At 36.1% G+C, this 15547-nt stretch overlaps 1 protein-coding gene across 1 annotated transcript in view; it reads right to left on the reverse strand.

Annotated features, from left to right (window-relative positions):
* The window catches only part of NCAPD3 (non-SMC condensin II complex subunit D3), a 69961-nt gene that overhangs the window by 25911 nt on the left and 28503 nt on the right, over positions 1-15547 (reverse strand). Inside the window, exons 15-20 of the mRNA XM_044258233.1 lie at positions 11731-11804; positions 10865-10999; positions 9704-9924; positions 3520-3711; positions 2895-2992; positions 2684-2799 (exon numbers count right to left, since the gene is read on the reverse strand). Coding sequence (XP_044114168.1) covers positions 2684-2799; positions 2895-2992; positions 3520-3711; positions 9704-9924; positions 10865-10999; positions 11731-11804 — 836 coding nt within the window. The remainder of the gene's footprint in view (positions 1-2683; positions 2800-2894; positions 2993-3519; positions 3712-9703; positions 9925-10864; positions 11000-11730; positions 11805-15547) is intronic.

Here is a 15547-nt window from a genome sequence, read left to right on the forward strand (position 1 = left end):
CCACAAAACAATGCTCAATGTTTACCATACTGCAGCCACTATGACTGTGATCCAAATGTATTTTAGTTTGACATGGCCTAAAACATTTCAAAATGACCGTCTTTATTACTTTTTATGGAATTACTGTACTTATTTTAATAGATTGCACTGCTTGGGCTATAATGCTGTCCAAGAGAACTTTTGAAATCTGTATGCTCTATCCTGGCAAGAAGACAAAGGTCAACTTGTGTGAGACCTCAAGCCTAGAACTGGGCTGGATAGTTGGACTAGAACTTCTGTAATCACAGAATCTGGGAGAGAACTGTTATGCCCATCTAATCCTGGGATTCTCTCCACATAGGGAGGGACTCATGTCAAGTTGTCTAGCTTCTCTCTGAACACATCCAATGACTTAGGATGTATTCTGAGGCAAGTCCCTCCATTTTAGGCAGACCTAGAATGTTTTATCTTTAGTTAGCCAATTATTTGTCTCCTTGCAATTTCCCACTCACTGGTCCAAATCAGTTCTCTGTGATGCCAAATAAATCTAATTTTTTTCATTTTAAGGTCCTTCATATATTTGAACTTAGCTAGGCAGTGTATCCCACATAATTCGTCTCTTCATCAGCTAAACACCCAGGTCTCTCAGCTGTTCCTTATACAATATGCTTTGCAATTGCCTCACCAAATTGCTTTCCCACTGATATATTCAATTTTATCAACATTTCTCTAAGGAGTTGCCACTGAAGTTAAATTAGAACACCCCAACTTAGATTTTACCAATATAAAGAAGAGGACAATCACCCCTCTTACTGTAGACACTGTTTCTATTAATACAGTCCAAAATCTCACAGATTGTTTCTAGTGATAGCCACAAAACACTCTAAACCAGTAACAACCTTATAGATAGCAACAATGCCCCAAGACCTATGTCTTTTCATATAGAGTGCTGTTGAGCTTTGGGCAATTTGTTTTTCTCAGTAAAATATAGAATGCTCACTTACAGAGAAAAGAGATGTATGTTTAGGGGACACACCAGATCAAACGAATTTAAAATATCCCAAGATTCTGGAAAATCTCAGGGTGCACTGTCTACTACCAAGGAAATAGTTTTGACAAAGCTACAACCATGGTGGTAGTAACCTCTCTTCTAGTTCTGTTTTTAAATGTGAAAATAACTCTGTTTTCCTCACAGACTCTAATGATATAACTTACTGTGCTAACAACTGTGGGCCATTAGTGAGCAGCCAGTGGCTTCATAAGGCCCCAATGCCTCCAGTATTATAGATCATTCTTTCTCCAGCCAGTGCTGGTGAAAAAAAAGACTGGGAAGGCAATCAGAGGCCTTAGTTCCAGGCAGGGCTCTGCCATTAATCAGTGGTATGCCATCAAGACATCACAGTTTCATAATCTGAGAAATATACATTTCCCCCCACTTTTTCCTACATCACTCTTTCTTCATGAATAGTTTTTTGTTTTGTTTCTACCTGTTTTCTGCTATTCAGATATGCTCCCTACTTAGGTAATGTTCCCTATTTAAAAGTTTCTCTTGGATGAAGAGATAAACAGTTAGAAAAATCAAACAAAGCAAGTATCTCTTTCACCAGATGAGCCAAAAGGTACACTCCAGGAAAACACCAGACACTATTTACATGGAAAGAACAGGGCATTTTTAGTTAAGTACATTTCAACCTGTTTTCAGTCCTAAGGAAAAGAAGTTATAATATACTTTCTTATTATATCTGTTGCTACAAATAGAAGATGTAACTTATCAAGGAAGGACTTTAAGGAACTTACATAAGAAAAGGAAGCATAGGAATGTAGCTGAATGAAGCAAAAATATTTTTATTCTGGGAAACTTAAAAATATTCCAGCAGTTATTTAAATTAAATTTTCACTTCTAGAATCATTATTAATAACCTTAGTCCTAAAATTTTTCATTATGATTAGCATTGTCTAGGAGTATATTTCATGACAAAAACAGAATACATGGTAATAAAATAACTTACTAGAGAAACTGAATCAAATATTAGAGAAAGTAATGGCTCTGTCTCATGTGAAACCCTGGTTTGGATTTGTGTCTATGTCTACTGAAAACATGAGCTGTAGGCTCTGACCAGCTTTGGGGACGTGACACAGGAAGAGATATTACAGTAATAAGGCTTATAGTAACAGAACAGGTATTTCCCAGGAGTATGACCTCTCAAATGATCAGAAATCATTTCCTAGAGGACACCTGTACCTAGAACCAAAATGGTGACTTCCTGAGGTAACCCTAGGTCATTAGTAGCCAAGATCTTCTCAGGGAATGTCAACTGCTTGTCACATAAGAATTTCCTTGGGGGCGCCTGGGTGGCTTAGTGGGTTGGGCCGCTGCCTTCGGCTCAGGTCGTGATCTCGGGGTCCTGGGATCGAGTCCTGCGTGGGGCTCTCTGCTCAGCGGGGGACCTGCTTCCCTTCCTCTCTCTCTGCCTGCCTCTCTGCCTACTTGTGATATCTCTCTGTCAAATAAATAAAATTAAAAAAAAATTTTTTTTTAAATTAAAAATAAAAAATAAAAAAAAGAATTTCCTTGTAGTATCAGCTGCTAGAGACTACCCATTCCTGTAGGTTCTCCAAAGAGAAAACAATTCAAACTTCAAAACAGAGTAATATGTCTAAGTACAAATAAATGACAAACATCCAGGAAGAGTTTGTAGCCTACCTGTTCTTCCATAGGTGTCTCTGCAGATGCTCTACAGAGTCTTTGTAAAGTATCAACAGCTGAGCTGATCAACTCTAGAGACCACTGGAATCCATTCAGCTTACACTTGACCACATCTAAAAGGAATGTCAAAACCTTCCAAATTTAACTGCTTAAAACATATATAAAGTGAGAAGCAAAGCCTTTGCAAGATTTTCCAACAGACACTCACCGGTCACCTTGTCCCGGGTACTCTTAGGAAGATGCTTCGCAATATGCCCAATAACACACAGAATATGTCCTAAGGTGTTTGAATTGGGATTCTGTTGACTAGGAAAATGACATATAGAATATCAGTCTAGAGTCAAAATAAGCTCTGCTGCCAACAAAATAGTCTTTGGATTGTTAATACTAGAGGAACGTAGGGTAGCATAGTTTAGGAGTCAAGTTGTAGGAACATTAAGGCACTTAAATTACTGGGACAAAGGGTAAACTGAAAGCTTAAAACTTATTCTTATGTTCCTGTTTGTTTTTATTCCAGAATATAAAGACAAGATCTATGTATAAGCATAGCTATGAAATAGCCCACTTCCTTTTTTTCTTTTTAAAGACTTGTTTTTTTGACAGAGAGAGATACAACGACAGAGAGAATATAAGCAGGGGGAGTGGGCAGGGAGAACAGGCTTCCTGCAGAGCAGGGAGCCTGATGTGGGGCTCGATCCTAGGAACCCGGGATCATGACCAGAGCTGAAGGCAGACAGATGCTTAGCCACCCAGGCACCCCAAAGAGCCCATTTCCTTAAGATATGAGCTCTGTTTACAAGAATCTTCAGCAACTACAGTATAAGCATGCAAACCTGCTGATTTTCTCCCAAGACTCTATTATTTTGGTGTAGTTCAGCTTCGGGGATGAGCAAGAAATCTCGGAGAGCAGCATCCAGGCTGGTGCAGAATGTTCTGTGCCAGTGTAGGATATCACATTGTTTATAAAACTGGATGAGAATTTCTCTTTCTTGGACCAGATATGAAAAGCCTTATTTAAATAGCGGCTGGAAAAAAAGATAGGAATGAACAATTGTAACTGTAAATATACAAAACTGTTCAGAGCAGCCCTCAGTGAAAAGTTACCACCTTCTGTTGCTCCAGGACTCCTCTGGTACATCAAACATCTATGCAGAAGTTCCTGGCTAGTGACATATTTGATACCAAATTAGGTATCTTTAAAAAATATTTTTTAAAAATTTTATTTGACAGAGAGAGAGAGAGCGAGCGAGAGAGAGAGCAAGAGCCCAAGCAGGCAGAGTAGCAGGTAGAGGGAGAAGGGAAGCAGGCTACCCGCTGAGCAAGGAGTCTGATGTGGGGCTCGATCCCAGGACCCTTGGGATCATGACTGGAGCCAAAGGCAGTCATTACCCAACTGAGCCACCCAGGCGCCCCTAAAATTTTTATTATACAGGATAAGATATATTTATTTCTCCCCTTATAAAGTATTTATCATTTATTTATTTATTTATTTTAAAGATTTTATTTATTTGACAGACAGAAATCACAAGTAGGCAGAGAGAGAGAAGGGGAGGCAGGCTCCCTGCCGAGCAGAGAGCCCGATGTGGGGCTCGATCCTACGACCCTGGTATCATGACCTGAGCCGAAGGCAGAGGCTTTAACCCACTGAGTCATCCAGGCACCCCTGAAGTATTTATTTTTAAAGCAAAGAATAAAATTTCACAATTCATTTGAGACCCTTCTTATCCTCGTTTCCTCCAAAACTACTATATAAACATAAGAGATGAGTTACCAACAACAAATACATGAGCTTAGAGGGTTTTAGTGACAATAAGCGTAGACATTGCTGATTTTTCAATGGAAAGACTGAAGACAAATGACATTCTAGCATTTAAATATGGTGATATTAAACAAGCTAAACTTTGCCATGACCTGCCAATACCACTCAGAAATATATATTTCTAACCCTTAAAAATAAGACAAAAAATGCTTCTTGTGTATTAAAATGCTGGTGTTATTTTTATATCATTTATCTGACTTCTTCCCATGCACTGAACAAGAACATGTGACTGATAAGATGAATGAAGTGTTACCTATCTAAGCAAAGAGAAAAATACACTTCTTCCTCCAATTAATATTTCTTAAAATTCTAGGAACACAAACACACTCACACATACTCACATACCAAGGTTTTCTCACTAAATGAAAAAAATTCTCAAAGCATGCAGAAGACAATGGAAACAAAATAAACACACCTACACATAATAAGCATATCCATATAAATTAATGGTTTTAATAAATTAGCTACTGTTTATCTATCTATAAACACCTAGAATTTTACTGCAGGTAGCTCATACTTTATATCTGATCACAGTCCAAAAGCAACATACATGCAATCAGCAAGTATTTTGAAATTTTTTAAGAATCACACAAAATATTAAGTAATGTTTACTGTAAGAAATGAACAGAATGGGAAAAAAAAATCCTCTGAACCTCCCTGTTTTGAAACCTCAAATTTGACAACTCACACCCCTCCACATCAGCTGAACAGTTCCCAAAAAGCCTCCCTCAATTAGCTTTCCCCTGAGTTAGCCCCACTGTTGATCACAAGTCACTCCCTATCAAGTCAGAATGTTGTCCAGATACTAACCTGGTTCTTTTGTACAAAACCACTGACCTCTATCCTAATATCAAAACCAATGGACTATGTTCAGTCCCCATTTCCCATGATCTCTGCCAGACATTACTGACTACTCTCTCTGGCCTCGTACTCTGGTCTATGGTCTACTTGTTGGATCTCTTTTCTTTTCCCTTCCCTAATCCCTTTTCTTCAAAACACTCTAATGGCTCATTTTGAAAAGTTCTATTCTTAGTTCTCTTCTCTTTCTACAACAGAACCTAGATGATCTCATTCATTACCAAAAGGTTTCCACTTAGACATAACAAAACAATGCAAGCACACATCAAGTTAGTTAACATATAGTGTAGTATTGATTTCAGAAATAAAATTTTGTGATTCATCACTCAAATAGAATACCCAGTGCTCATTCCAACAAGTGTCCTTCTTAATACCCATCACCCCACTCACATCACCTCCAACAACCCTCAGTTTGTTCTCTATACTTAAGAGTCTCTTATGGTTTGCTTCCCTCTCTGTTTTCATCTTATTTTATTTTTCCTTTCCTTCCCCTTTCCATATTCATGTTTTGTTTCTTAAATTCCACATGAGTGAAATCATATATTTGTCTTTCTCTGACTTATTTTAACATAATACAGTCTAAGTTCCATCCACTTGTTGCAAATGACAAGATTTCATTCTTTTTGATCACAGAGTAATATTCTATTAAATACATACCACCCCCCACATCTTTATCCATTCATAGTTGATGAACATTTGGGCTCTTTCCATAATTTGCCTATTGTTGATACTGCTATAAACACTGTGGTGCATGTGCCCCTTCAAATCAGTATTTTTGTACTATTTGGATAAATATCTCACAGTGCAATTCTGGATCTTAGAATAGCTCTATTTTCAACTTCTTGAGGAATCTCCATACTGTTTTCCAGAGGGGCTGTACCAGCTTGCATTCCCAACAGTGCAAGAGGGTTCCCCTTTCTCCACCATCCTCGCCAACATCTGTTGTTTCCTCACTTGTTAATTTTAGCCATTCTGACAGGTATGAGGTGGCATCTCATTATGATTTTGATTTGTATTTCCCTGATGATGTGTGATGTTGAGCATCTTTTAATGTGTCTGTTAGCCATCTGGATATCGTCTTTGGAAAAGTGTCTATTCATGTCTTCTGCCCATTTCTTAACTGGATTTTTTTTGGGGGTGTTGAGTTTGATAAGTTGTTTATAGATTTTGGATACTAACCCTTTACATGACGTGTCATTTGCAAATATCTTCTCCCATTCCATAGGCTGGCTCTCAGTTTTGTCAATTGTTTGAAGTCCTTTGCTCTGCAGACATTTAAATTGGACTTCCATCTCCTGCCCTCCCTCTGTTAAGAAATCTGCCCTGATTCTGCTTGCCATACCTCAGTGAACGGAAATCCCAATGACCAGTTCTTTTGGACAGAATCAGGGAGCTTTCAGGACTCTATTGCTATTTTCTGTCTGGGAACTCTCACCATTATGGCTGCCTGGTTAATTCTACTTAATCTACCGCTGGGAATAATTCAGCTCTTGCTACCATCGATAGGAAGCCAACCCAAGCTAAAACAAAACAAAACAAAACAAAACAAAACAAAACAACCACCAAACTGCTCTATGCCCTTCCTCTTTGCGCCTAAAACTCACTTTCTACTAAAGTTGTGAATTTATTCTGTCTCTTTCCACTAGACTGTGAGCAGTCTAAGAAGAGAAAAAGTGCACTGATTCCTTTCAAATCAAAACTTTACCAATTCTAAACTTCCACTTCTTAAATATACTTCATTCTCTTCACTTCTAATGCCTTCTCCTTGATGCAACCCCTCATCATCTTTAACTTACACTTCAGTGTAAGTTCACTTACATCTTTAACAACACTTCAGTGTTGGCCTGTTTTCTTAGATTCTAGTTTTCTCCTGGTCACCAAGCACAAGTCCCTTTCTGCACTTCTGTGAAACTGAAAGTGGAGCTGAGAAGCCAGCAGGGGGAGCTCTCATGCCTACCACTGGTCATCAATTTCAGACCCAATAGGAAGGGTTAGGACTTTATACGCCCAAGAGGAACAAGCTGACTTGACTATTCCAGCCAAGAGGCAGGATTCCTTCTAGCCTGGTGACAGCCCAGCTAACTGAGAGTATGTCACAATTCAGCCAGTGAGAAACAATCACCACCTTGAATTCTCACTCACTTTTAATGCTTTCCTTCGAAGCAGCCCCTCCCAAAGTCCCCCTTTCTCTAAACACTAACAGTTCCTCTCCTTTGATCTCCAGACTTGCCTGTGGTTTGTCATAGCTATGCTATTCCTGTATAAACCCATTTTGCTGATAAAATAATTGGGTGTTTTATTTTCAAGGTTAGTATTTCCAAAAATATAAAATCCTGTATTACCCATCCACTTTAAATTCATCAGCAGCCTCCCCCTCCCATTCTGTTTTCTATCTAAAGTCAAACTCCTTGGTATGCTATTTCAAAACTTCCTGGGTGGCTCAGTGGGTTAAGCCGCTGCCTTCGGCTCAGGTCATGATCTCAGGGTCCTGGGATCGAGTCCCACATCGGGCTCTCTGCTCAGCAGGGAGCCTGCTTCCCTTCCTCTCTCTTTCTCTCTCTGCCTGCCTCTCTGCCTACTTGTGATCTCTCTCTGTCAAATAAATAAATAAAATCTTTAAAAAAAAAAAAAAAAAAAAAACAACTTCGCAGTATTTGGACCCTGCTTAACATCTCCTTTCATTTTATGTAGTCTGACAGGCACCATTTCTCTACTCACAGTGTAATCCTATGGCTCCTAACAGGATACACTGCTTATGCTTCCATGGCTTTACACTGGCTGTTTGTTTCCCCTTCTGCCTCCTTATTGGCCTTCAATATTCAAATTCAAATATCCAATATTCATCTGTTCTGTTAAGTCTCTCCTCTTGAACATGTCCTAATGTTCTAGCTATTTTCTGTTTATCAGAGAACATGCCAAAAGATTTTGTTTACAAATGTTTATAGAACTCTGTTCCTTCTACTAGCCCATACTTTCCTTAATAATCCTTTCTGAAACACTGATTCCAAAGCTCAATGGTTCTCACACTTTTTCATCTTTGGGCACTTGTGAACTAAAAAAATTATGCACCACCTTGAAGAGCTTTGGTTTATGTGGGCTATATCCTGCTATGTATGCAGAAATTAAAACTGAGAAATTTAAAAATACCTAGTTATTAATCTAAAAATAACAATAAGCCAATTATAAGTTAACATAAATGCATTGTTTTACAAAAAAATAATCTTTCTCAATCTTTCTCAAAATAATCTTTCTCAAAACAAATAATCTTTGTTTTTAAAATAATCTTTCTCAAAACAAACTTGGTGAGAACAGTGTCATTGCTTTTACTTTTTGTAAATCTCTTTATGGTCTGGCTTAAGCAGAAGATAGGTGGATTATTATAACTGCCTCTGCATTCTATTTGCTTCAAATATTATCATATGGTTCCAGAAAACTCTACTGTACTGTGAAAGAAAAAAAGTGAAAAATGGCACATAACATCTTAATATAATGAGTCTGAGTTCATGAATCCATCACACTTTGAGGACTGCTGCCCTAGATCATTTTCTATAACGGCTATTCCAAAACGTTTTTACACTTAAGACTCTAATTCTATACTCTCCTTCCTAATTTTGGGCAAACAAATTTTTTTTCTTGTGGTAAAATACACATAATAAAATTTATCATTTTAATGATTTTTAGGTGTATGTTCAGTGGGGTAACATGGTTGTGCCAATCATCCATCCCCAAACTCTGTTATCACCTCACAGTGAAACTTTGTACCCATTTAATAGTAACTCCCCATTGCTTTCTCCACAGCCCTTGCTAAGCACCATTTTACTGGTGATTTGTCAGGGCTACAGAACAGCATTTTACAATACAAAATCTAGTATGTTTCTACTGTGTGATAATTCCTTCATGACTACATATAAACAAGCTGGAAGTGTTTCTTACCTGATTAAAAAAAAGTCACTCAAGGTAGGGTAAACACAAGCTAATTGTAAGATTACTATAGGATAGGTAAAATTTAGCAATACAACAGGTGTTAACCCTCACTACAGTATTCACTGCAGAGTGTATGCTCAGTAAATGTTATTAAATGGGGAAAAAAATACTGTTGTCGTATTAAGTCAACCAATCCAGTAAGATGTCAGGGAAAGTTTAATTTGAAAGAACTAGAAAGTAATCTTTTATAAAAATGAGTATCTGGAAAGGTACTATTAATATATCATGTCCATCAGTACTTTCTATTACATAATAAGACATTAATTTAAACACTCAAAGAAAAGCAAAAGGAGGTAATCAAAAGCTTCACAAAAAAACTGTCACTACAAAAATGCTAAGCAATTTGAATTACATACCTCAGTTCCTGGTTTTCTGTACTAAGGAGAGTAAGAAGTGCCCAAGCCAGTACCTGGCTATTGTCTCCAGTATGGAATTTATTGTAATGCTTAATGTTCTGTAATAGGAGCTGGTCAAGGCATTCCAGAGCCTTTTCCTGCACTGTGCTCTCACAGTCCATCACAGCTGGGATGGTCCCTATCAGCCAGGCTTTCTGTATCTGGACACATCCAGGTTGGGCCTTAGGAATTAAACATCATGAAGTCATAAAGAAGTATGATGTTACCAGAAGTCTAAATACAAATCAGTAAGGCTGTGGTCAATATTGAGACAGATTAAAAATAGTCACTCATACAAGTACAAATAAACCATCAAAGTGAAAAAAAAAAAATCAACATTTGAAATACATGTTAAAACAAAGTTCAATCCCCAATTACTGTATTATCAGTGTGTATTGAAATTTTAAATTTCAATGACTTAGGAAGTCATTGCAGTATTATTAGTAAATCAGCACTTTTTGGTAATTCAAGATCAAGAACAAAAGATGAATGCTTATTCCAAAGGAACAATTAGAATAGATGCTGAAAGAGGAAGTAAATATATGCATTGCCTGTTGCTTTCTATCATGAAGTAAAGAAATAAATATGCTTTTAAAATTCTTCAAAAGCTAATTATTTGGCAAAAGCAAATCACATATCAGATTAGTGGATCTGTTCTTTTGGCAATATCATCTAATAGGTTTTTAATGTGGAAAAATTAATCTAGGTCTCCGACCTAACAAAATTCATTTTAAAATTCACATTTCTATGGGAGATTTAAGTTAAAGTCAAAAAAAGGGTAATCTCTAGCATTCTCTAGTATTAGTTCATAATTTATGAAACATTATTATATGTAATTGAAAGACACCTCTTCCCTTACACTGTATATAGTCCTACAATACACTTGGTAGAATTTCCACTAGTCAACTTAATATTTAGCAAGAGGTAATTATTTATGCTGAATTATTTTTCACGTAAAAATACACTGTTCCTGGGGTTATGTACACTGGGGAGGGTATGTGCTATGGTGAGTGCTGTGAAGTGTATAAACCTGGCGATTCACAGACCTGTACCCCTGGGGATAAAAATATATTATATATTTATAAAAAATAAAAAATTTTAAAAAAATACACTGTTCCTCACCACAAGAAGTTCCGTAAGAGACTGCAAGGCCTGCTTTCGGACAGATACTGCAGGGTCCCGACACTGGTCTTGCAGAAGTGATAGCTCTTCTTTCATACTGGAGATGTCACAGTGTTTCAAAATACTCACGAGTACCTAGAAGGAACATATGTAACAGGGCTGATAACTTATTGGTAGTAAAAAGACTCACATTGTAGACAAAAATAAGACTTAAGTCTGTGGTACTTAAAACTTTTGAGGTCATAGATCCATCTCTCCACCCAGTAACATCTCACCTTTTCAGAATCTAATCAAAGCTACGGCCTCTCTCTGGAGAAAATTTGACATACATTTTACATAAACAAGTATTTACAAACAAATTCGGCAGTTACATGCACCCTAACAAAATCCATCCATGGTTCCTAGATTAAGAATCCCTAATCCAAAAAAAAAACCCTAAGGCTATAAATACCTTTTTTTTTTAAAGATTTTAATTATTTATTAACAGATTGAGATCACAGGTAGGCAGAGAGGCAGGCAGAGAGAGAGATAGGAGGAAGCAGGCTCCCTGCTGAGCAGAGAGCCTGATGCAGGGCTAGATCCCATGACCCTGGGATCATGATCTGAGCCGAAGGCGGAGGCTTTGACCCACTGAGCCACCCAGGAGCCCCTAAATATCTGATTCTTAAAAAGCCAACAACCCACCAGGAAACTTAAAAACAGACAAACCTTTAGATCATCTCTGTAATTTATATATACAACAGTGAACAAATGTTAAGTAAAAAAGAAGTTAAATAATGACTATGGCTGGGGTTTTTACAAAATATTTCCAAGTTTTTAGCGCTAAAAAGAGAGCATATTCAAGGATATCTAGAAAAAACTCACACCTGCAGTGCAGACTTCCTGACATTTGTCTTCTCATCCCTGATTCTCTTTCTCAGCATTGCCATGACACATCTCACTGTTGAGGAAATGCCAAAGAATCATTATGGTCTGAGAAAAACTGTATTTACAGTATCTAACACCTTACTACATAGTACTGAGAAAATACTCTAAAAGATTGACTAATTAGTCAATGTAGAAAAGAAGAAAAGTCAAATAATTAGCTAGTCAAAATAACACAAAGGACAGAACAGTATAATTTTTGAAGGGCATAAATTCTGGAATAGGAAAAACTCAGTTTTTAATACTGGCTCTTATGTTTAAAATGCTGAATTATTTAGCTTTTCCATTTTGTTTAGCTATAAAAAAGGAATCTCTAAATCACAATTTTTTTTAAGGAATAAATAATATATAACAGCAGCTTTAAAACTTTTTGATGACAGGCTTCTTTACACTATTAATTCTCTGAAGACTCCTAAGGGCTTTTTTGGTAAAAATCTCTAGTAAAAAGATTTAATAGTTCATTTTAAAATAGGAAAATGTATCACTATAAATGGTACATTTTTAAAGGAAAACTAATTCTATTTCCCCCCCAAAAATATTAGTGACAATGGCATTGTTTTACAACTTTGCAAACTTTTTAATACCAGGCTAAATAAAAAAGAGAAAGTTCTCATCTCTGCTTCAAAATCAGAATGCTTTACAGTGCAGAGTCTTGGTGTTATTATGAGAACAATATTAACTTCAACGACCTGCTGAAGGAGGTTAAGGGATTCCCAACTACACTCTGTGAGCTACTGATGTACAAGAAAATACATTACGAAATGAAACAGAGAATGGAAAACAATAGAAAAAAATCAATGAAATCAAAAGTAGGTTCCTTGAAAAAGATAAAATTAACAAAGTTTTAGCTAGAAAAAAAGAAAGAAGACTTAAACTCTTAAAATCAGGAAAGAAGGAGGAAACATCATTACTATCATTACAGAAATAAAAAGGATTTGCAAAGAAATACTATTAACAATTTTATGTTACAATTTACAATTTTATGTAATCTGGATGAAATGGAGAAATTTCTACAAAGATAAAAACTATGGAAACTGACCCAAGAAGAAATAGTCTCAATATAACAATAACAAGTAATTAAAAACCTTCCCACAAAAAAAACACACAAAAAAAAAAAAAAAAAAAAAAAAAAAACAAAACCTCAAATAAAACAAAACAAAAACTTTCCCACACATGCACAAAATCCCAGGACCAGAGGACTTCAGTGGAGAATTCCACGAAATGTTAAAGCAAAAATGAAAACCAATTCTTCATAAACTCTTTTAAAGAAGAAAACACTTCCTGCTACAGTCTAGTAAGCAGTATTACCCTGAGAGTAAAACCAGATAAAAATATCTCAAGAAAACAACAGACCAAAATCCCTTCTGAATACATACACAAAATTTTCAACAAAATATCAGCAAATCAAATCTAGCAAGATACAAAATGGATTATATACTATGCTTGGGATTTACCCCAGGAATGAAATGTAATCAATCAATGTAACTAATATACCTTTATATAATATAATATAACATAATATATAATTATACATAAATTATATATATATAAATTATATATAATTATATATTTTATTTCATATATAGTATATAACTATATATTATATATATAATTATATATATACAAATATAATATATAATATAATAAAGGAGAAAGACCACATGATTATCTCCACAGATAAGGAAAACATGTGCAAAATCCAACACCCCTTCATAATAAAAACACTCAATAAACTCAGAAGAGAAAGAAACTTCATCACACTGATAAAAGTCACCCTGAAAAATCTCAAAGCTAACATCACACTCAATAGTGAAAGACTGAAAACTAAGTACAAAAGAAAGACAAGGCGGTCTGCTCTCCCTACTTCTTTTCCACATTGTACTAGGGGTTCTCCCCAGGGAAAGCAGGCAAGGAAAAGACAGAAAAGGCATCCAGATGGAAAAGAAAGAAAAAAAACTCTCTCTGTTCAGAGATGGCATGAGCTTATACAGATATTCCTAAGGAATACACACACACACACACACACAGAATTAACAAATTTAGCAAGGTTGCAGGACACAAAGTCAAACCATCAAACAGCAGTTGTAAAAACTAGCAATGGACATTTAGAAAATGAAACTAAGGAAATACTGGAATTTATTATAGCATCAAAAAGAATAATGTATTTAGGAATCAACTTAAAGAGCAAGAGTTGTACACTGAAAACTGAAAAAATATCACTGAAATAAATTAAAGATCTAAATAAATAGAAAGGCATCCCATGTTCATGAACTGAAGGGCTCAATATTATTAAGATGGCTTTACTCCCTCAAGTCATCTATAAATCAATCCTTACCAAAATTCAAGCTGGCTTTTTTTTTTCTTTTCCCCAGAAATAGACAGATGATCATAAAATTCATATGGAAATATAAGAGACACAGAATAGGGGCAACTGGGTGGCTCAGTTGGTTAAGCAACTGCCTTTGGCTCAGGTCATAATCCTGGAGTCCCAGAATCGAGTCCCACATCGGGCTCCTTGCCTGGCAGGGAGTCTGTTTCTCCCTCTGACCTCTCCTCTCTCATGCTTTCTTTCTTTCTCTTCCTCTCTCTCAAATCAATTAAAAAACCTTTAAAAAGAGAGAGAGAGAAAATATTTATCTAGAAAAACAAGAATTTATCTAGAAAAACAAGAGCAAGGACGCAGAAGCTATACTTCCTGATTTCAAAATTCTTATAAAGCACCAGTAATTAACAGTGTGGTACTGCCATAAAGAGAGACAATGGAATGTCAGTGGAACAGAAATGAAAGTACAGAATAAGCCCATGTGTCTACGGTCAGTTGATTTTTGATAAGGGTGCCAAGAGCATTCAAAGGAGACGAAAGTCTTTTAAACAAACAGTGCTGTGTCAAACTAGTTATCTGCATGCAAAAATTGGACCCCTACCTCAAACCATATGCAAGAATTAACTAAAATTGATTGCAGACCAAAACATAAGAGGTAAAATTACAAAACTCTGAGAGGAAAACATAAAAGCAAATCTTCATAAAAAATTAGGCAGTGGTTTCTTAGCTGTGATACCAAAAGCACAAGGAAAAAAAAGAAAAAGTGGACAGCTAGAATTTGTCAAGGCTAAAATGTTTTATGCTTCAATGAGCACCATCAAGAAGCTGAGAAACTAAACCCCAGAATGAGAAAAGAAATATTTGCAAATCATATATCTGGTAAGGAATTTGGATCCCGAATACATAAAAAGCTCTTTTGACTCGAAAATAAAGACAAATAACCCATTTTAAAAAATGGGCAAAGAAGCTGAATAGACATTTCTCCAAAGAAGACATATAAATGGCTAATAAACACAAGAATATTTGCTTAACACTGTTAGTCATTAGGGAAATATAGATCAAAACTACAGTGAGTAGATATCAATTCACATCCACTAGAATGGCTACAATAAAAATAGATATGACAAGTGTTGGTAAGGATGTGGAAAAATTAAAATTATTACACATGCTAGTGTGTAAATGTAAAAACAGTATGGTCACTCTGAAAAAGCCCGACAGTTCTTCAAAATGTTAAACATAGGGATACCACATGACCCAGCAGTTCCACTCCTAGGTATTCACTCCAAAAGGAGTGAATATATTTACATAAAAAACTTGCACAAGAATGTTAATAGCAGCATCATTTGTTAAAGCCCAAAGATGGAAATGACCCAAAAGCCCATCAACTGATAAGTGAACACACAAAACATAGTCTTATCCACACAATGGACTATTTT

Source organism: Neovison vison, chromosome 7 (assembly GCF_020171115.1).
Source record: "Neovison vison isolate M4711 chromosome 7, ASM_NN_V1, whole genome shotgun sequence".
NCBI lineage: Eukaryota > Metazoa > Chordata > Mammalia > Carnivora > Mustelidae > Neogale > Neogale vison.